The 23,041-nt window shown below is 43.2% G+C and overlaps 1 protein-coding gene across 1 annotated transcript in view; it reads left to right on the top strand.

The window, feature by feature from the left end:
- Positions 1-21,958, top strand: part of LOC139551141 (pinopsin-like) — an 82,930-nt gene extending 60,972 nt beyond the window's left edge. Inside the window, exons 3-4 of the mRNA XM_071362560.1 lie at positions 2,981-3,214; positions 19,452-21,958. Coding sequence (XP_071218661.1) covers positions 2,981-3,214; positions 19,452-19,808 — 591 coding nt within the window. The 3' untranslated portion in view covers positions 19,809-21,958. The remainder of the gene's footprint in view (positions 1-2,980; positions 3,215-19,451) is intronic.
- The last annotated feature ends 1,083 nt before the right edge of the window (positions 21,959-23,041 follow it).

The following is a 23,041-nucleotide window of genomic DNA, read 5'->3' as shown; positions in this document are numbered from 1 at the left end:
CCCATTTACACTGTATATTGGATAGGCATTCACTTGAAAAACTACAAACCTCAGATTTCCCACTTCCTGGTTGGATTTTTCTCTGCCATATGAGTTTTCGCCTGCCATATGAGTTCTGTTATACTCACAGACATCATTCAAACAGTTTTCGAAACTTCAGAGTGTTTTCTATCCAAATCTACTAATAATATGCATATCTTAGCTTCTGGGCCTGAGTAGCAGGCAGTTTACTCTGGCGCAAGCTTTTCATCCGAACGTGAAAATGCTGCCCACTTCCCAAACAGGTTTTTAAGGCAGTTAGCTCTTAGCCTTTTGGCGAAATCGGTCTCTGCCCTAGACAAAGCTGAAAAATATTGCTTATAATGCAGAAGGGTCAACAACAGAATGAATAGTCCCAAGCAGTCATTACTTTAACCGATGGGCCAAATTACTGGAAATTCCCACTGCAAACAGAATAATTATGGTCATGTTTAGGAACAATTTATATAAAAAATACTTTGAAATGTGATAGTACTCCCCTGCTCGCTAGTGCCTAGTTCTCCCACACGCATAACCCATAATACAATGGGGAGCTGGAAGAGGCCTCCAACATTTATCAAATCATCACAGTGTTGTCTTTAGAGAGACTGATCAACTGATTGACTGAGCAACCTGGTCTCAGAGCATTACGTATTATTCTGTATGTAAATCCGAGACACTTCCTTTAGTAAGATATGTTACTTTTCGTATGGTATTTATTAATTTGTGGATGACCATAACCCATTTCGTATTTATGTTTAATTTTTAAATGTAACCTTTATTTAATAAGGCAAGTCAGTCAAATTCTTATTTACAATGACGGCCTACACCGGCCAAACCCGGACGATGCTGGGCCAATTGTGCGCCGCTCTATAGGACTCTCAATCACGGCCGGTCGAACCAGGATGTCTATAGTGATGCCTCTAGCACTGAGATACAGTGCCTTAGACCACTGTGCCACTCGGGAGCCCCCCGAGTGGCATATGATACACTATATATACAAAAGTATGTGGACACCCATTCAAATGAGTGGATTCTGCTATTTCAGCCATACCCGTTGCTGACAGGTTTATAATATCAAGCACACAGCCATGCAATCTCCATAGAGAACATTGGCAGTAGAATGGCCTTAATGAAGAGGTCAGTGAATTTCAACGTGGCACCATCATAGGATGCCACCTTTCCAACAAGTCAGTTTGTCAAGTTTCTGCCCTGTTAGAGCTCCCACGGTCAACTGTAAGTGCTGTTATTGTGAAGTGGAAACGTCTAGGAGCATCAACGACCCAGCCGCAAAGTGGTAGGCCACACAAGCACACAGAATGGTACCGCCAATAGTGCATAAAAATCGTCTGTCCTCAGTTGCAACACTCACTACCGAGTTCCAAACTGCCTCTGGAAGCAACGTCAGCACAATACATATTAGTTGGGAGCTTCATGAAATGGGTTTCCATGGCCAAGCAGCCGCACACAAGCCTAAGATCACCATGCGCAATGCCATGCGTCGGCTGGGGTGGTGTAAAGCTCGCCGCCATTGGACTCTGAAGCAGTGGAAACGCGTCCTCTGGAGTGATCACGCTTCACCATCTGGCAGTAAGACGAACGAATCTGGGTTTGGCGGATGCCTGGAGAACGCCACCTGCCCCCAATGCATAGTGCCAACTGTAAAGTTTGGTGGAGGAGGAATAATGGTCTGGGGCTGTTTTTCATGGTTTGGGCTAGGCCCCTGTTCCAGTGAAGGGAAATCTTAAACGCTACAGCATACAATGACATTCTAGACAATTTTGGACGATGTTCGACGAGCAGGTGGCCACATACTTTTGGTCATGTAGTGTATGTTATGAATTACAATTCGTATTATATGTTACGAATTTGCAAAACATGCAATATGTTATGACATTTCAAAATGTATGATATGTTATGAATTCTATCTAGGTGCCTAACGTTACCTAGCTTGCTAACGTTAGCTAGACTGGGGCTTAGGGCTTAGGTTTAGGAGTTAGGTTAAAGGGTTAGGTAAAGGGTTAGCTAAAAAGGTGAAGATCACGGTCAGGGGAAGGGTTGGCTAACATACTAAAAAGTAGTAAGTAGTGGAAAGTTATGCTAAAATTCTAAAGTTGTTCCTGATGATATTCGAACACACAACCCTCCATTCATTTTTGCCTTAAGTAACTATCTGTCTTATGTAACCATACCAAACGTAACATATACTATATGTAGCTTCACGGATTTCAGTACAGAATAATACGAAATGCTCTGAGACCAGGTTGGACTGAGAGTGAATCTCGCTACCATGATTAGCTGCCATGAGAATAGTGATTAATGGCTGAAACCCGAAAGTTGTTTTATGTTTTAGTAATGTTTTTTGTTTGGATGGGTGAAAACACTCCTATCCCCTAAATCATGTCAGCACTGCAGCCTTTTGAATCCGGGTTCCTGCCGGTCTGTCTCCGTGGCAACTTGAGTGACAGGGGATGATGGACGGTCATCGGGGAAACAGTGCAGATAGTCAAATATAAACAGCTCATGTTGGTGCAGAGCAAGAGGCCCAGCGGGCTTTGTGTGTGTGTGTGTGTGTTTCTATGGCCACGACAAGATAGGTGACATTTAGCCCTGATGTCTCAGTGTGCCTCCCAATGGAGATGCCATTTGGGGAAAAATGTTAAGAAATGAGGATTCCTGTCGCACACCAGTACCTAAATAGACAATGCACTCTGTCAGAACATGCATGTCTGGGAAAAGTGGTCGATGGTGGGCCGCTCGATCTCATTCCTTTCGCTTTGTTTCTCTGATTCCACTGGTCAGTGCATTCCCTGTGTCTGATGAGCAAGAGTGACATTCCAGACGTTGTCTTTCTCTCCCTCTGTTACCCCTTTTCCTCTAGTCTCTTTCATCGACTGCACATTCCTTCCTCTAATCTCCTTCCTTGCGTCTTCTCTACTTCCCTGCTTATTGCCTCCCTAAGGTTAGCGGCATCAACACAGCAATGAGCAGGAAGAGGGAGCACCGTGTTCTTGTCATGGTAGTCGCCATGGTGCTAGTGTACCTGATGTGCTGGGTGCCCTACGGGGTCATGGCCTTGCTGGCCACCTTCGGACGCCCCAGCCTGGTCACCCCTGAGGCCAGCATCGTGCCGTCGGTCTTGGCCAAAACCAGCACGTTCATCAACCCCGTTATCTATATCTTCATGAACAAGCAGGTAAGATATATAATCATGGTCATAATGTAATAGTCATACTTACAAAATTCTCAGGTTTTCCAGAAAAGGGTGGCTAATTTGAACACTTTTTTGGTTACTACCTGATTCCATATGTGTTATTTCGTAGTTTTGATGGTTTCACTGTTATTCTACAATGTAGAAAATAGTAAAAATAAAGAAAAACTCTTGAATGAGTAGGTGTGTCCAAACTTTTGACTGGCACTGTGCATTACCTGACTGTCATAATGTAACATTTGCCCGAGGTCAACTACATCTTCACAAACAGGTGAGAGAAACATCGTAATCATCCACACGAATTATGCAGATAAGTTACAAAATAATTATCTAACGTGGGTGAATCCTCACTACAGAAACAATGAGAAAGAAAAGAAAAGTGAGAGAAATAGGGTTCACTGGTAAACAGCTGTGAGCTGTGGGCATAACATTGTGTTGGATACAGGGTCAAAATCCACAAAGAAATGGTTAATTGACCACATAATCAATATTTTGCAATAGCCATCTGTCTCCGGACTGGAACCCCATTGAAAATGCGTGGTTTGAATTAAAGAGGGCAGGTCATAAGCGCAGACGAAGGATATCAAGGATTTGGAACGATTATGTTTGGAGGAATGGTCTCTAAATACACCTCTGCTGTCTTCAACCAGGAACTCAGCAATCACTGCCTCATTGCCTGCGTCCGTCATGGGCCCGCGGTCAAACGACCACCCCTCATCACTGTCAAACGCTCTCTAAAATACTTCAGCGAGCAGGCCTTTCTAGTCGACCTGGCCCGGGTATCCTGAAAGGATATTGACCTCATACCATCAGTAGATGATGCCTGGTTGTTCTTTAAAAGCGCTTTACTCACCATCTTAAATGAGCATGCCCCATTAAAAAAATGCAGAACTAAGAACAGCTATAGCCCTTGGTTCACTCCAGACTTGACTGCCCTTGACCAGCACAAAAACATCCTGTGGCATCCTGCATTAGCATCGAATAGCCCTCGCGATATGCAACTTTTCAGGGAAAACAGGAACCAATATACACAGTCAGATAGGAAAGCTAAGGCTAGCTTTTTCAAACAGAAATTTGCATCCTGTAGCACAAATTCACAAAAGTTTTGGGACACTGTAAAGTCCATGGAGAATAAGATCACCTCCTCCCAGCTGCCCACTGCACTAAGGCTATTATCTACGATAATCAAGAATTTCAATAAGCATTTTTCTACGGCTGGCCATGCTTTCCACCTGGCTACCCCCTACCCCGGCCAACAGTTTTGCACCCCCCCGCAGCAACTTGCCCAAGCCCCCCCCCCCCCCCCCCCCCCCGCTTCTCCTTCACCCAAATCCAGATATCTGATGTTCTGAAAGAGTTGCAAAATCTGGATCTGTACAAATCAGCTGGGCTAGACAATCTGGACCCTCTCTTTCTAAAATTATCCGCCAAAACTGTTGCCACCCCTATTACTAGCCTGTTCAACCTCTCTTTCATATCGTTTGAGATCCCTAAAGATTGGAAAGCTGCCGCGGTCATCCCCCTCTTCAAAGGGGGAGACACTCTAGACCCAAACTGTTACAGACCTATATCCACCCTGCCCTGCCTTTCTAAAGTCTTCGAAAGCCAAGTTAACAAACAGATTACCCACCATTTTGAATCCCACCGTACCTTCTCCACTATACAATCTGGTTTCCGAACTGGTCATGGGTGCACCTCAGCCACGCTCAAAGTCCTAAACGATAGCATAACCGCCATAGATAAAAGACAGTACTGTGCAGCCATATCCATCGACCTGGCCAAGGCTTTCGATTCTGTCAATCACTGCATTCTTATCGGCAGACTCAATAGCCTTGGTTTCTCAAATAACTGCCTCACCTGGTTCACCAACTACTTCTCAGATAGAGTTCAGTGTGTCAAATCGGAGGGACTGTTGTCCGGACCTCTGACAGTCTCTATGGGGGTGCCACAGGGTTCAATTCTCGGGCCTACTCTTTTCTCTGTATATATCAGTGATGTCGCTCTTGCTGCTGATGATTCTCTGATCCACCTCTATGCAGACGACGCCATTCTGTATACATCTGGCCCTTCCTTGGACACTGTGCTAACAAACCTCCAAACGAGCCTCAATGCCATACAACACTCTTTCTGTGGCCTCCAACTGCTCTTCAATGCTAGTAAAACTAAATGCATGCTCTTCAACCGATTGCTGCCCACATCTGCCTGCCCGCCTAGCATCACTCTCTGGACGGTTCTGACTTAGAATATGTGGACAACTACAAATACCTAGGTGTCTGGTTAGACTGTAAACTCTCCTTGCAGACTTACATTAAGCATCTCCAATCCAAAATTATATCTAGAATCAGCTTCCTATTTTGCAACAAAGCCTCCTTCACTCATGCTGCCAAACATACCCTCGTAAAACTGACTATCCTACCGATCCTTGACTTCGGCGATGTCATTTACAAAATAGCCTCCAACACTCTACTCAGCAAATTGGATCTAGTCTTTCACAGTGCCATCTGTTTTGTCACCAAAGCCCCATATACTACCCACCACTGCGACCTGTATGCTCTCGTTGGCTGGCCCTCGCTACATATTCATCGCCAAACCCACTGGCTCCAGGTCATCTATAAGTCTTTGCTAGGTAAAGCCCCGCCTTATCTCAGCTCACTGGTCACGATACACCCACCAGTAGCACGCGCTCCAGCAAGTATATTTCACTGGTCATCCCCAAAGCCAACACCTCTTTGGCCACCTTTCCTTCCAGTTCTCTGCTGCCAATGACTGGAACGAATTGCAAAAATCACTGAAGCTGGAAACTCTTACCTCCCTCACTAACTTTAAGCATCAGCTGTCAGAGCAGCTTACCGATCACTGCACCTGTACACACCCCATCTGTAAATAGCACACCCAATTACCTCATCCCCATATTGTTATTTTTTTTTTCTTCCCTCTTTTGCACCCCAGTATCTCTACTTGCACATCATCATCTATCACTCCAGTATTAATGCTAAATTGTAATTATTTCACCACTATGGCCTTTTTATTGCCTTACCTCCCTAACCTTACCACATTTGCACAGACTGTACATAGATTCTTCTAATGTGTTTTGACTGTACGTTTGTTTATCCCATGTGTAACTCTGTTGTTGTTTTTGTCGCACTGCTTTGCTTTATCTTGGCCAGGTGCAGTTGTAAATGAGAACTTGTTCTCAACTGGCCTACCTGGTTAAATAAAGGTGAAATATTTTTTATTTTAAATCATGCTTAAAGTTTGTGTTCGGTGTCCATACTTTATGCCACCATGGGGCACAACGTTGACATCAGAAAACCGCTCTCACACACGACGCCATACACGCTGTCTACCAAGTCGGTTACGCTGAACTGCAGTCAGGTCAAGACCCTGGTGAGGATGACAAGCACACACATGAGCTTCCCTGAGATGGTTTCTGACAGTTTGTGCAGAAATTCTTCTGTTGTGCAAACCCACAATTTCATCAGCTGTCTGGGTGGCTGGTATCAGATAATCCTACAGGTGAAGATGCTGGATGTGGAGGTCCTTGGCTGGCGTGGTTACACGGTTGTGTGACCGGTTGGACGTACTGACAAATTCTCTAAAACGACATTGGAGGCGGCTTATGGAGTAGAAATGAACATTACATTCTATGGCAACAGCTCTGGTGGACATTCTTGCATTCAGCATGCCAATTTCACGGTCCCTCAAAACTTGAGACATCTGTGGCATTGTGTTGTGTGACAAAACTGAACATTTTAGAGTGGCCTTTTATTGTCTGTCCCCAGCACAAGGTGCACCTGTGTAATGATCATGCTGTTTAATCAGCTTCTTGATATGCCACACCTGTCAGGTGGATGGATTGTCTTGGCAAAGGAGAAGTCACTAACAGGGATGTAAACACATTTGTGTCCAACATTTTTGAGAAATAACCTTATTGTGTGTATGGGACATTTCTAGGATATTTAATTTTAGCTCATGAAACATGGAACCAACACTTTACATGTTGCTTTTATATTTTTCTTCAGTATAATATTATTTAACATTTTTTGAGCATACAATATAGCTCAGTATTTATATTATCCATGCCCCCTCATCTTCCCCAAATAAATGAACTGCTACTATTGTTACACAAAAATATGGTATACGAATAACACAGTTATTCAGATTTACACTTAATCAATTAGATTTTTACTTATCAAGAAATAGTACATACACCAGTACCTGGTTTCCGTTCCATATTGAAATCAAAAAGAAAGAAATAATAAATGAGAAAACAAAACAGCTTACCGCTCTGCAATGTCACATGACATGTACAGTAGCTAGGGTGGACCAATTGCTTTTGCAGATTCTCAAATGAAAATAAAAACAAAAGTTGGTTCAGGAAGTATTGGGATTATTAGGTTGCATAAACAGGATGTGTGCTTTCCCCCCACAATTTTGGCCTAAATATAGAGAATAGGTTGCTGCTGTTGGTCAGTGGTCAGAGTCTGGGAAACAAGCAGGCTGCCTCTGACTAGAAGAGAAACAGGCTCGCTTGAGCCTACAGCCTGAGGTTCATAGAGACCACTCTTGTCTAAATCTGTAGCCTAGAAACGAGATGTTTTAAGGTTTATAATAATACCAAAGTGCCCAATATAACCGTTACCAATTACCACTCTTTTAAAAAATGCGCATTCTCACTTTCTCCATTTAAAAAAAACATAATTTGTGCTTATGAATTTACCATGTTACTTTTGACTGTACTATTTTAAAATGTTCCAAGTTAGCCTTGCTCAATTTCTTTTCCCTCCACAAACCAAGGCTTCGGAGGACCACGCCAAACCAAAATCATAATTAGCTGCGGAGGGGGGTGGGGGGGGTGTCCAATCGTAAAAGGAGGAAATTAGTACCACTGTGTGGTGTAAAAGACACAGAAAGCCAGGGGCTTTCTGACACTTTACGGTGAGGAAATAATTTCCTGTCAATCAAATGAATCATGGTATATTACTGAGGACGTCAAATTGACCTGTCTCAAATATTGGATGGGGCATGACCCCCGTCCCCCCGCAAGTTAAGCGCTTGACTGTGAGACATGGTCAGTGACATTTTAGCATGGTACTCCTCACATCTGTCATCTAGTCAATGCTCCTAATTTTTATGTGAAGACGTCTCCATTTATATGTCTTAGGCCATGTCTGCTGATGAATTTCGTCTACGATGTTGAACCTTCATCAGAGCGTTGACGGTCCGTTACTGTATATCCTGATAAGCAAACAGCCAATCAATCGGCGACAATCAACATATTTAGAGGAGGTCATCTACTAAAATTATTAAGAGGAGACATGGCATCCTCCTCACCAACGACTCAAACCAGGAATGCAGTAATAGCCAACTCTCTGCCTTGACAGGGGATTTCACCTTCACAGTCCTTCTCTCTAGAAATCGGTCATACACCCGGTTCAAACATTTATTTTGACCAGCTTACCCTATGTTTGCTATGATGAAGTTATGATGATTGCATATAGGTAAATTAATGACTGATCTGTTTCACCTGTCTTGTGCTTGTCTCCACCCCCCACCAGGTGTCTCCCACTTGTCCCCATTATCTCCTGTGTATTTACATCTGCGTCTTCTGTTTGTCTGTTGCCAGTTCGTCTTGTCCCGTCAAGTCCTACCAGCATGTTCCCGTGTTTCCTGTGCTCTAGTTTATCCCAGTTCTGCCCTTTCTGCCTGTCCTGTACCTGCCTGACTCTGATTTGGATTACGACTCTTTTGCCTGCCCCTTGTACTGTAATAAACTCTGAGACTCGTACTATCCACCTCCTGTGTTTGCATCTGGGTCTTAGCCTGAGTGCTGGTAAGAAGCACCAATTGACTTTGTTTTCTCTTTGTCAATGAGACATCATTTCTCTCTCAACAAGAACAATGGTCAAAGATAAATGGTTGATCTTGTATCTTTACCAACGTGTGAAACTTCCTGCACCTTCAGCATCTGGTGTGGGACAGAATAATTAACAACCCACCTAGTGCTTGTCCACTATTTCTGATGAGATCGCTCTAATCAAATGTATTGGCTACACTTTCATGTGATGTTATCCGATTGGTAGTGTTCCATTATCAGCTTGTCAGACTAACTCAAATTATCAGCTGGTCTTACAGTGGGCATAGTGGATGAAGAAGGTAAAAAAAATTGGGTATTTCTCTGAATGCAGCTGTTGTTAGGGACTTTAATATACCCAGAAACACCAAGGCAGTGCCAACTTAGAGGAGGGAAACTTTTGTAACTCAATCACAAGTACTGTCACATTGTACTTTGTGTGTGCGTGTATACAAAGCACATTTGAGAACAAGGCTACCTAAATTCTATCAGCATATTGATTGCATTACGCGCAGGGGTAATACACTCGATCACTGCTACTCTAACTTCGGGGATGTATACAAAGCCCTCCCCCGCCCTCCATTCGGCAAATTTGACCCCGACGACATCTTGCTCCTACAATCTTATAGGCAGAAACTCAAACAGGATGTACCAGTGACTAGAACCATTCAACGCTGGTCTGACCAATCGGAATCCACGCTTCAAGATTGTTTTGATCACGCGGACTGGAATATGTTCCGGTCAGCCTCAGAGAACAACATCGACCTATACGCTGACTATGTAAGTGAGTTTATAAAGAAGTGCATTGAAGATGTTGTACCCACTGTGACTAGTAAAACCTACCCTAACCAGAAACCATGGATGGATGGCGGCATTCATGCAAAACTGAAAGTGCGATCTAACGTATTTAACCATGGAAAGAGGTCTGGAAATATGGCTGAATATAAACAGTGTCGTTTTTCCCTCCGCAAGGCAATTAAACAAGCGAAATGCCGATACAGGGACAAAGTGGAGTCGCAATTCAACGACTCAGACATGAGACGTATGTGGCAGGGTCTACAGAAAATCACGGACTACGTGAGTAAAACATTTAAACGTGTTAACCCTCGCAAGGCTGCTGGCCCAGACGGCATACCTAGCCGCGTCCTCAGAGGATGCGCAGACCAGCTGGCTGGTGTGTTTACGGACATATTCAATCGCTCCCTATCCCAGTCTGTTGTCCCCACATGCTTCAAGATGGCCACCATTGTTCCTGTACCCAAGAAGGCAAAGATAACTGAACTAAATGACTACCGCCCCATAGTACTCACTTCTGTCATCATGAAGTGCTTTGAGAGACTAGTCAAGGATCATATCACCTCCACCTTACCGGCCACCCTAGACCCACTTCAGTTTGTATACCCCCCCAACAGGTCCACAGACGACCCAATCGCCATCATACTGCACACTGTCCTATCCTATCTGGACAAGTGGAATACCTATGTTAGAATGCTGTTCATCGACTACAGCTCAGCATTCAACAACATAGTACCCTCCAAGCTCATCATCAAGCTGGAGGCCCTGGGTCTCAACCCCGCCCTGTGTAATTGAGTCCTGGACTTTCTGACGGGCCACCCCCAGGTGGTGAAGGTAGGAAACAACATTTCCACTTCGCTGACCCTCAACACTGGGGCCCCACAAAAGTGCATGCTCAGCTCCCTCCTGTACTCCCTGTTCACCCACGACTGCGTGGCCATACACGCCTCCAACTCAATCATCAAGTTTGCAGACGACACTACAGTAGTGGGCTTGATTACCAACAACGACGAGACAGCCTACATGGAGGAGGTGAGGGCACTCGGAGTGTGGTGTAAGGAAAACAACATTTCACTCAACATCAACAAAACAAAGGAGATGATTGTGGACTTCAGGAAACAGTAGTGGGAGCACCCCCCCTATCCACATCGACGGGACAGCAGTGGAGAAGGTGAAAAGTTTTAAGTTCCTCGGCGTACACATCACAGACAAACTAAAATGGTCCACCCACATAGACAGTGTGGTGAAGAAGGTGCAACAGCACCTCTTCAACCTCAGGAGGTTGAAGAATTTTTGCTTGTCACCCAAACCCTGACATACTTTTACAGCCTGTCGGGCTGTATCACAGCCTGGTACAGCAACTGCACCGCCCTCAACCGCAAGGCTCTCCAGAGGGTGGTGCGGTCTGCACAACGCATCACCGGGGGCAAGGTACCTGCCCTCCATGACACCTAGAACAACCGATGTCACAGGAAGGCCAAAAAGATCAAGGACAACAACCACCCGAGGCACTGCCTGTTCACACCGCTACCATCCAGAAGGCGAGATCAGTACAGACATTACCCAAATAATTGATCAGGTATAGACCCTGGTATATATTGTGATATGTCTTCCTCTGCTCCCTTGTTTGTGTTATTGTTACCAAATGTATTCCCCTCACGGACAGATATTGTTGTTGAATTATTCAGAAGGTTTTATTTGTGGTAGTGGGAGATTGGCCGTGAGCTCCAGAAAAAAGTGTGATGAAATGTTTGACTAAAATTTCAGACATGAATGCCTTTTGGTGTTTGTTGGACAACAAAGAACAAAGTTTCCGAAGTTAAGATTATTCAAAAGAGCATTGTTTTGCAGGTGAAAAATGATTGAATCCCCTTAAGGGATGTAAAACTTTGCCATTCTGTCTTATGAATGGCCTTGGCGCATCTTGGAGTCCCTTTCAGAGTTATTAATTGCGGTAAAGCCTCGTTTACATGCATTTGCTTTCCTTCTGTCCTAATGATGAAGGGCTGGATCGTGGCTGCATTATTTCTGAGTATGATTAATCACATCGCTTTTTACTGATGTGTTCTGATTCGCACTGTTTCACGCAGTCATCTCTTTTCATCAAAGGGGTCAGAATAAGTGGTAAAGTAAAGCACTGTCAGCTTCTTTCAGTGGGTGTAAAACACTAAGACAGTGGCTATTTATCGTGTAGCGCTGGAGATGGGAGAATCCCAGGGCGGGATGACGTTGTCTAATGGACACGGGCGTGTCATGAGTTTTGACTGGAAACACAATACATTGTTTAAACTTTGTTTAGTGAACTGGAGCATGTCATCTTGTATGAGACTCATAAATGAAAGAAAACCTCAATAGAACTTGAAGTATTCAGTCAAATAATATGTGGGCGGAAGGTAGCCCAGAGGTTAGAGAGCCGAGCCAGCAACAAGATAATTGCCAATTCGAATCCCAGGTCAGATGAGAAAAATCTGGTGGGAAATGAGCCGACCAGCATCAGTATCCTAGCTGCCATCTCCAGCCGTTGTGCCCTTGAGTAAGGCAATTAACTGCTCACTGGGCGCAATGTGTGTGTGTTTGTAATAGGCATTCTCGAGTTCATTTGGCTCCGTTCATGTAAAAGAGCCGGCTCATTTGGCTCCCAAAGTCATGCCCCCCTTTCATCACGGGGGAACATGGCTCCCAAACGGTTCTTTGTTCAAAATGCTTAAAAATTCACCTAGAACCATGAAAAAAATCTCCAATGTCAAGCCCCAAAGGTAAGCTACCATTATGTCAGATTGTGAAATGCATGTTCAAATACATGGCCTGCAAAGATTGTTTTTACACTGACGAGCTCTCCCCACTATTTATTGTTTCTGTAGTGAGGGTGCACCCACTTTAGATAATTATTTTGTAACTTATCTGCAGAAAAAACGTTGTTTTGAGCTCAAAAAGCAGTAGTAGCAGTATGCAAATCAGGGAGCCACCGATGCGATTCGCTTCCTGACATTCGCCAAAATGATCCGGTCAAAAAGAGCCGTTCATTTTGCGAACGACAATCACTTGCGTGTGTGTGTGTCAGTATTGGGTGGTTGGGTGGAAAACCATGAAAAACAAATGTCTTCTTCTTGTAATACCAATAGTGGTTATACTTGTATGGTATCCCCAGGACCAAGTTTGGGAAACGCTGCCATAAGATATGAGAGAGAGAAACCTTGACTTCTTGTAAACTATTTCCTACACCAGTCCAACATTATGTCTATCAAGTGCAACATTTACTCAACAGTAAAACACTGGTTTTCTGAGTTGAAAACCCTCTATGTCTTCACTGAAGGTGTATTGCTCACAAGTTTAATATTAATGCAATATATATTTAGATATAATGGTATGTAATGACAGTACGAATGCTCCACTGTCCCTTCCTGGCACTTTCAATTATGCATTCTCCTCCCTGTGTATCCCACCAATGGCTGACCTTTCAGGAAGATTTGAGCCCACTCATCCACTCAACGGAGACACGAATGTCCTGTGTGTCATTTTCAGTCTTCAATTCCTCCCAGCCCGTTACTATGGAAACTGTGAGTTGAGGCGAGTTGAAGACTAAAAATGCTGTACAGACACAAGTAGCGGCATGTGTTTGTCCCATGAAGACGTATGGTAACAATTATCAGAGAAGACAGATCATTGCCCTCTAGACGGGGGTATGGCACTTTGCTTACGGTGAGTACAATTTTCTACTTCTCTTCCTCTCAGTACAGTGGAGGTGGCCATGGATGTTGCAGATGGGGTATGGTTAAAATTGCAAAAAGAAACAAGCATAGACTGAGAGGAAAAGATTGGAACAAATAAACCATCAACTACACCATAATGTTGATTTTGATTTCGCCACCCCAGAACTTGACAGTTTCTACGTTTCTAGCTACCACTGGAGGTATAAAGTGTATTGGGGGTTGGCCCTTGAACTATAAAGTCTATGGTTCAGAAATATCCCCAATGTCACTTGCCTTAACTTGTTTAATTACATTTGAAAAACGAGGGTGCCTTATTAAAGAACCACTCATTCCCCAAAAGAGTCCAGGTGACTCAGGTTAACCAGAGAATGAAGGATGTGTACTGTGTCCTAATCAAAGTTCAGTAGTGAGACCCTGGAGGGCTACAAACTGTCAGCTGTCCCTTGAGAGCAACAAGCGTTCATTATTGAATGCAGAGAGCAATGTGCAATGTAGCGCCTACTAAGCACCCCCCTCCTGCTTGTCTCGCCTTTTGTATTCAGACCTTTTATCCAAATTATGACTTTAATTAAACACGCATTGAAAAGAAAAGCAGGTGACTCTGCATCTCCGCCTCCCCTGAGGAGCATTGAAAGGCATTACATTTAAGGCCTAATGAATGTGTAGATGGGTACATGTAATGTAAAATATGTGCTCACAAAATATGTGCTCGCTGGCTTAGAGCTTGGGTTTATTATCGACTGCAAACGTGTGACCCCATCCAGAAACAACCTTTTGCTTGTACCCCAAACCCCCATAGGCACAGGTGTAGACCTGGGACAACTGATGTTAGAATTATGGCCAGCAGGTTTATCAGAGAAAAAGAAGGCGATACTTACAGTGCCTTCAGAAAGTATTCACACCCCTTGACTTTTTCCAAATGTTGATGTATTACAGCCTAAATTTAAAATTGATTAAATATAGATTTTATTTTACTGACCTACACACAATACCCCACATCATGTTAAAGTGTAATAATCAACATTTTTTATTTATCAAATTACTAAAAATGAAAAGCTGAAATGTTTTAAGTCAATAAGTATTCAACCACTTTGTTATGGCAAGTCTAAATAAGTAAGTTCAGTTGCAAAAATCTGTTTAACAAGTCGCATTATAAGTTGCATGGACTAACATGATTTTGAATGACTACCTCATCTCTGTACCCCACACATACAATTATCTGTAAGGTCCTTCAGTCAAGCAGTGCATTTCAAACACAGATTCAACCACAAAGACTAGGGAGGTTTTCCAATGCCTCGCACATAAGGGCACCTATTGGTAGATTTTTTTTTTTAAGTAGACGTTGAATATACCTTTGAGCATGGTGAAGTTATTAATTACACTTTGGATGGTGTATCAATACACCCAGTCACTACAAAGATACACAATACAACCACTCAGGGATTTCACCATGAGCCCAATGGTTACTTTAAAACCGTTACAGAGTTTAATGGCTGTGATAAGAGAAAATTGAGGATGGATCAACAACACTGCAGTTACTCCACAAAACTAACATAAATGAAGTGAAAAGAAGGAAGCTTCTACAGAATACAAATATTCCAAAACATGCATCTTGTTTGCAATAAGGCACTAAAGAAAAACTGTGAAAAATGTGGCAAAGAAATTCACTTTATGTCCTGAATACAAAGCGTTGTGTTTGGTGGAAATCCTACACAACACATCACTGAGTACCACACTTCATATTTTCAGGTATGGTGGTAGCTGCATCATGTTATGGGTATGCTTGTCATCGGCAAGGAGTAAGAAGCTTTTTAGGATAAAAAGAAACAGAATAGAGCTAAGCACAGGCAAAATCCTAGAGGAAAATCTGGTTCAGTCTGCTTTCCAACAGACACTGGGAGACAAATTCACCTTTCAGCAGGACAATAACCTGAAACACACTACCAAATATACACTGGAGTTGCACACCAAGATGACATTGAATGTTCCTGATTGGCCTAGTTACAGTTTTGACTTAAAATCGTCATGAAAATCTATGGCAAGACATGAAAATGTCTGTCTTGCAATTATCAACAACCAATCTTGACAGAGCTTGAATTAAAAACAAGCTACTAAAAATAGGGCGTCTTCACACATTGTTCGAGCAATATTTCTAAATCAGCGTGAGATTATTTGTACATTGTGTTTTTTTTTTCATTTGGTCTGGTTGGCTTCACCTTCGCAAATTTCAAACAAACTAAAATGCCTCAACAAAACCACGAGTTAACGCAAGTCATTTGTTTAAATCCATCTGTGGATTATGTAGAAGATTTCCTTTCTCACTCCCAAACTTCATATTACTTTTGCTTTGGTCTTCCAACAACATGCGGGAGGAATCTTCTCAATAGCCGCTCTAAGTGCGACGCGAATAGCCTTTATTCAAGAGCCTATTGTAAGGAGTGCGCTGAGTCGGGAAGCAAGTACAGGGAGTGTGTGTTTTAATAGATAAACAAAACAATAAACACAAAACACAAGCAACGCACCGGCATCAAACAGAGTCAATAACACCCGAGGAAAGAACCAAGGGGAGAGACAGATGTAGGGAAGATAATCAAGGAGGTGATTATCCAGGTGAGTGTCATGAGGCGCTGGTGCGCTTGACGATGGTGACAGGTGTGCGGGATAATCAGCAGCCTGATGACCTAGCGACCGGAGAGGGAGTATACGTGACACCTATATCCCCGTATAGCCCCCATCTCCCTTAATCTGCATCCGATGCGCTCATGAATGCGCTGCTACTCATATAATGTTTCAGATATATCAAGTTATGGTACTGAGTGCATTTTATAAAATGCTTGCAGTCAAACAACCAATAATACAACCAATAATACAGGGCCTCCGGTTCTTTTCCTGTGTTTGGTCCAGACTGCTTTCTCACTGCCTTCTCACCTGCAGCGAACAGCACCGTGATAGGAATGGAATCGCACTGAGACCATCCTTTTTGAGCGAACCATGGTGCGTTGTTTAGTGCGCTTCAGAGTGCGGATAGAGTACTCCCACCAGTCCAAACTAACCTAACTAAGGGGAAAACACACGCCAGAGTTTGGGAAAAATGCTATAGCGCGCTTGACATTTAAAGGCAATTTTCAATTGAGCCGACAGCCTTTACCTTAAATGCCATCTCTGCAAATGCGGTAGCATTGCCTTTAAAAGCTGCATTGTCGACTAGAGCGCACAGACAGCCTTTACCTTAAATGCCATCTCTGCGAATGCAGTAGCATTGCCTTTAAAAGCTGCATTGTCGACTAGAGCGCACAGACAGCCTTTACCTTAAATGCCATCTCTGCGAATGCGGTAGCATTGCCTTTAAAAGCTGCATTGTCGACTAGAGCGCACAGACAGCCTTTACCTTAAATGCCATCTCTGCGAATGCGGTAGCATTGCCTTTAAAAGCTGCATTGTCGACTAGAGCGCACAGACAGCCTTTACCTTAAATGCCATCTCTGCGAATGCGGTAGCATTGCCTTTAAAAGCTGCATTGTCGACTAGAGCGCACAGACAGCCTTTACCTTAAATGCCATCTCTGCGAATGCGGTAGCATTGCCTTTAAAAGCTGCATTGTCGACTAGAGCGCACAGACAGCCTTTACCTTAAATGCCATCTCTGCGAATGCGGTAGCATTGCCTTTAAAAGCTGCATTGTCGACTAGAGCGCACAGATTGAATCCTGGCCTTATATAAACCCTTGTGTTTGCTGAGCTAGCCTCAAAGCTCACTAACTCCTCTACCCCTCTTCGTGACATCTAGGTTGCGGATGTTTTCAACCAGACGTCTAGATCCAGCTTCACTGTCATGAACATGACCAGAATAGTCCAAATCCATGAAAAACTTTTGACGTTTCCATATTTCACCCATAAATGACCTTATGCTGTGTCTCCCGCTCTGCTTTCCATAACTCACTCATCTATCCAATCCTCTCAGTGCCTCAGCAGGGTTTGTGTTTTGACAGCTGACAAAATCAGGGTATGCTCAACAAGATCATAGCGTTTCTATGCTTTATACACCCCGTGCCAGTCTTTAGTCTCTCCAATTTGACCTTGTGAAATGGGGGATTGTCTTTACTTTGCCAATGCATGTACTGTGGGTCAACACAAGGTGGATCTGTGTTACTGTGTCTATGTTTTGTCTGGATGATCTTTTCTGTGTGTGTGTGTCTGTTGTCTTTGTGTATTCCCTCTGAAGAGGCAGCGGTGCTGTAGGACACTCTTCTTTTTTACGTCTCTTGAGAAAATGTAGTAGACTATAAGTATACATGAAACTCGCAGAGTATACTAAGTACACTACGTTTTCTCAAGGGAGGTGACGTCAGAGCCCTTAAGATGACGGTATGGGACGGGAGGGTTGTTAAAGTTCAGCCTGGGACGTAAGGCCTTTTCTACCAAGGTCTCTGTCTCCGTCTGTATGTGTGTACGCCTGGAATAAAAAGGAACCAAATACCCTCAGTGTCTTGTTGTGCTTTCATAACTGGATCTGAAGTTTTTTAATAATTCACTCTGTCTGCCTCCAACAAGTGCTAAATTCAATATCTGCACTTTGAGCTCTTGTCTTTGAGCTTTGTTGACTTTGAAACACAGCACCAGTGGTTTCCTGATCAGTTTATAGATTTTAAATATGGATGGCATGTTCATGCAAATTTCCTTCTATAACCCCCCCCCCCAAAAAAATGAATTTCCATGCTCATCTGCGGCAGGCAGCTGCTGACTCTTCTTTTCCGAAATGTTTTCCGAAATGTTTATATAATGTTGTCGTATAACTTTTACAAACACTTCATAAAAATCATATAAGTATATACAAGTTACTTTGTTGGTGGATTAAGGGGATAGTGGAGTCACTGCGAATGTGAGTAGCGTTTCAAGTTATGATATGAGTTATAACAGCTATTAGGACCTCACTCCTTCCTTTACCATGCAGAGCGTCTTGAGACCAGCTATCTAGTCCATTTTGTAATCATTACTCATCCGTATGGGACGGGAGTATGATGTAGTGGTTAGGGTACGTATGAGAAAAGAGTCTCTGTTGTCCTATTATTTTATCAGGCTTTTTATATAGCCAGTCAAGGTTTCCTGCGCCTCACATTATCAAATACTCATTCTTGAATGAGAAGCGAATTAGTTCAGCATTTAATACCATTTGGGAAATGTACAAATAATGAGTGTCTCTCAGCATTGTTCTATGTGAAAAGGCAAGGTGAGACAACAAGCTCGACGAACGATAGGGAGTGAGAGAAGGGAGAGAAGAGGAAAAGGAGGTATCCAACCAGACGGTTCTGGGTTACTCATAATTATTCACCATTGCACTTCTCAGAGATAGAGGGAACAAGAGAATGGGAGAATTAATTTCCCTGGTGAGAAAGGTGCAACTTGTATGGACCCTTTGTTTGTCCGCAGGAAGTAGGAGGGTTTAGGAGGTTGTGCCTGCGGAGGTGGGATGGGGAAACAACGTCAAGTAGGTACATAAGCATCTATAAGTGATCTTTGTGGAGTTGGGGTAGGAAACACCTTGAAGTTGGTACATTGGTATAATGGTCCTTAAACCTTAATCCTGCTGTTTGTGACGGATAAAGAGTAACAGCAGCACATACATGATTTGTTTCCCCCTTTTTAAGGAAGGCAATGACTGGTTGGGTTGGAGTTTTGTAGCCTCACCATTCATTATTGTTCATTTTTCTGATAATTCAGCATTCGAGCAAACAGATGCTGTACAGTTAGTCCAGCTTGACTCACGTCTTTCTGTCTCCCCATCTTTTTTTCTGTTTGTCCGTCCGTATGTTGGGGATGTGTTTGAACGTGGGCATGTGTGTATGTGTTTGTTCACCGGTATGCCAGTTCTACAGGTGCTTCCGAGCCCTGCTGAGGTGCCAAGAGCCCCAGAGGGGTTCCAGCGTCAGGAGCTCCTCCAAGGCGCCGACCAAAGCTGTCCGTGGTGGCACCCACAAAACCAACGACAACAACATCACCTTCGAGGTGGCCTCCCTCGGGCAGCCCACCAGCGTCGTCCCCCAGCTGGGGAACGCAACTGTGTACGCAGCCGTCCCCGCTTCCTCTGACATGGTCAAGCCCAACATGGTGTCGCTAGTGGCCCACTACAACGGCGAAGGTCTGGGGCCGTCAGGGGTTACGACCTCTAGGAACCAATTACAGGGAGGGGAGGTGGATCCAGAGGGGCCGTCAAAGTGGATTTAGTGCTGTTATGAGGCTTGCCTCTTGCCAGTATGATGGACAGGAGGCATAGAGGGAAATCTTTGAAAGCCTCCTGACTCTTCGGAAGTGGAGCCACAGGAGCTACTAGTCCGTCTTGAGGACGGGCTCTGCACAATGTTATACATATTTTCGCCATTTACCATCTCAAATACGCCTATGGACTGAGAGTGGGGAGAAAAGGGTGTGAAAAAACCCTGTTATTTTGTACCATTTCTAATGTTTTGTCGAATATATTAGTTCTATGAAATGTCATGATGTGACTTCCCCATCTGTACCTTTACAGTACAAAGATAAAGAGAGATGAAGAGTGCATTTTTGTGTTGATCTGAGATTGTAATCACAGATTGAGGAAACTCAATTATTGTATTCAAGTATTTTCAGGAGACAGTTTTCAAAAGTGTCAAGATGACAAAGCGCTAATGACAAAAAAACAACAAACACAAGGTAATGATGGGATTGTACTGTTAATGATTTTTTTGATTTTATTGATTGCTGAACTCAGCAGTTCCATCACTCAAACGTATTCAATTGTAGCCAGTCACGTATATAATTTGTGTCATAAACATAGGTAGCATGTGTCTGGCATATATATTTCTTTTGAAAAACATACAAAAAGTACAAAAAGCTGCATATGAATCTGGAGGTCCACGGTACTGTTGGTTTTCTTTTCTCCCTGGTGGTTAATTGATTGATTAATGTAACTTATTTGCCAGAGATTCCACTCACTGTGTTAGGTCGCAATCAGTCCCTGATTATTTCTGGCCTTGTAGTCTGGATCTGAGAAAAGGGGATCTAATCTGTTCTGACAAAAATGTTGTATTTTGTTTTTTACAATATGTTATGTTGGGTCTGTAGGCACTGCAATCCTCAAGTGACTTGAATAGAGCCCTGCTATGTAATATAAACTAGTTTGAACAACTTTACAGCATAATGTACAATAGTTTGTTCCTTTTCATGTGAAATATGATGGCCCGTGTTGTGATTCAGGGCCTGCAAATAGCTAGGTGTCCAGCCAAAATGTGTGGCTTACTGTAGCTATGGCTAGATATCACCTATCATACTAAATTAGGCTTGCTAGTGTTAGCATGTGCGACACTCACCGCCCATCATCTTGATTGGTGTTCAGCATCTACCCATTTTAATAATACCACTACATCCCTGGCTTTATGTCTAGCCAGTTTGTGTGACCCCCCCATTTGGTCAACACAATTGACATCCCGATTTAAGCCTAAAATTATGCGAAATGATTGTAAATTGCTTTAAACGGCAGAGGCCTCATCTATATAGAAAGCATGTTACACAGGACTGGTAGAGCATGTGCTCTTGAGATATTGTACTGTAGCCTTAAGTCTTACAAAATGTACTGTGTACATTGGTCCTCAACCTTTGAGGCTGTGCTCAGTGCTTTAGGTGGAATACAACATGTGTATTGGTGCACCAGTGAGTAGGCTTAATGGCCCACTGCATGTACAGTGTGTGCAGTATGAACAAAAGGCACTTTCTGTTTATTTTTATTTTTAAGTGGAGCACATTTTTGTTCAAATCTGAAAAAATACAGGAGGCATGAATATTATTTAGGTTTTTGTTAACAATACAATGGATATGTAGGCGTTATAAAAGTCTTGAGTTGACCATGCTGAATGAGAGTAACCGTTGGTAGTGTAATGTTATCTCGCTGGGAAAATGTACATGTTTAAGAGTGTATGTCGATGTGTGTTTTAATTGACCACGACGACTGTTAAAGCGGGAATCAGCAGCGGAAACAATAACAAGAGAAATGTCGAGAAATGGGCTGGAGAAATGTAGCACTCTCAAAGTCATAGACAGAGCTATGGATGCAGGGACAAAATGATAGTTCTGACCATTTACTTCGTTTAACAAACACTGGAGTAAAACAAGCTTATATTTTGGTTCTGACGGGGTACGACAGTTGAACTAAGGTCATGAGGCATTTGTACGTTGTTCTTCAAGAATCAATGGGTACATATACATGTATATGTCCAAAAATGTGTGTAGCTCCTGCAGATTGCACCTTCATCTAAGGACAGACCAGTTACAGTATGTAAATAATATTATACCAAAGCAATAGGAATTTCATACTGTATTGAGTAATAAAGACTTTTTGAAAACAATTTATAAAGTCTTGTGTTGTTGATGTATTCTGTAAAGAGCTGCTGTACACACTAGGCCCATTGAAAGCGGAAAAACAAGAATCTGGTAACTGTGAAGTGAAGGGATGCTGTAGTGTTACACAATATGCAGATGTATGATAATATCGTAAGTAGCCTCATCCCGAGCCAGAACGTACCTGTTTCTGTTACGTGAAGCAGCTTGATATAAAGTACACCACCTTGACAGGTCTCGTCTATCGCAGGGCCTCACCCCCAATCCATCTCCTCGATGCTGAGTAGTGTCAACCTACTTTTGAATGAGACAGATCTGTTACAGTAGGAGAGGATGTATACAACATTCAGACACCTGTTTTCACGTCACCTCCCTTTCATGTATGATTGCCTGACAACCAAGAAGGCCATTTTATTAGCTTTAGGTAAGGGTTGAGGTTATGGTCAAGTAACAGGTAATGTAACTTACCCTATATATGGCTGTAAAAGCTTAACCACACGCCTAAACCACAAGCTTTTCTGGCAAAATGCCACATATTGATGTAACCCTCAAGCGATCAACATAAGTCACATAAGCAACGGGTGGCAGAAGAGTATGCAACGGGTGGCAGAAGAGTATGCAATGGGTGGCAGAAGAGTATGCAACGGGTGGCAGAAGAGTAGGCAACGGGTGGCAGAAGAGTATGCAATGGGTGGCAGAAGAGTATGCAATGGGTGGCAGAAGAGTATGCAATGGGTGGCAGAAGAGTATGCAATGGGTGGCAGAAGAGTATGCAACGGGTGGCAGAAGAGTAGGCAACGGGTGGCAGAAGAGTATGCAATGGGTGGCAGAAGAGTATGCAACGGGTGGCAGAAGAGTATGCAACGGGTGGCAGAAGAGTATGCAACGGGTGGCAGAAGAGTATGCAACGGGTGGCAGAAGAGTAGGCAACGGGTGGCAGAAGAGTATGCCACAATTGGCAAAGCACCAGATAAAACATGTATATCCTCCTTTCGCCTTGTGAAGTACTTTGCTCCTTAGAGCTACCGTAATGTAGTGTTAATAAAGGCTTCATTAAGAAATCATAAGATGTATTTAGTCAAGTGTAACTC

This window comes from Salvelinus alpinus, chromosome 23 (genome assembly GCF_045679555.1).
Source record: "Salvelinus alpinus chromosome 23, SLU_Salpinus.1, whole genome shotgun sequence".
Taxonomy (NCBI): domain Eukaryota; kingdom Metazoa; phylum Chordata; class Actinopteri; order Salmoniformes; family Salmonidae; genus Salvelinus; species Salvelinus alpinus.
Note: the sequence above shows the minus strand (reverse complement) of the source record. Positions and strands in the feature narration are given on the sequence as shown.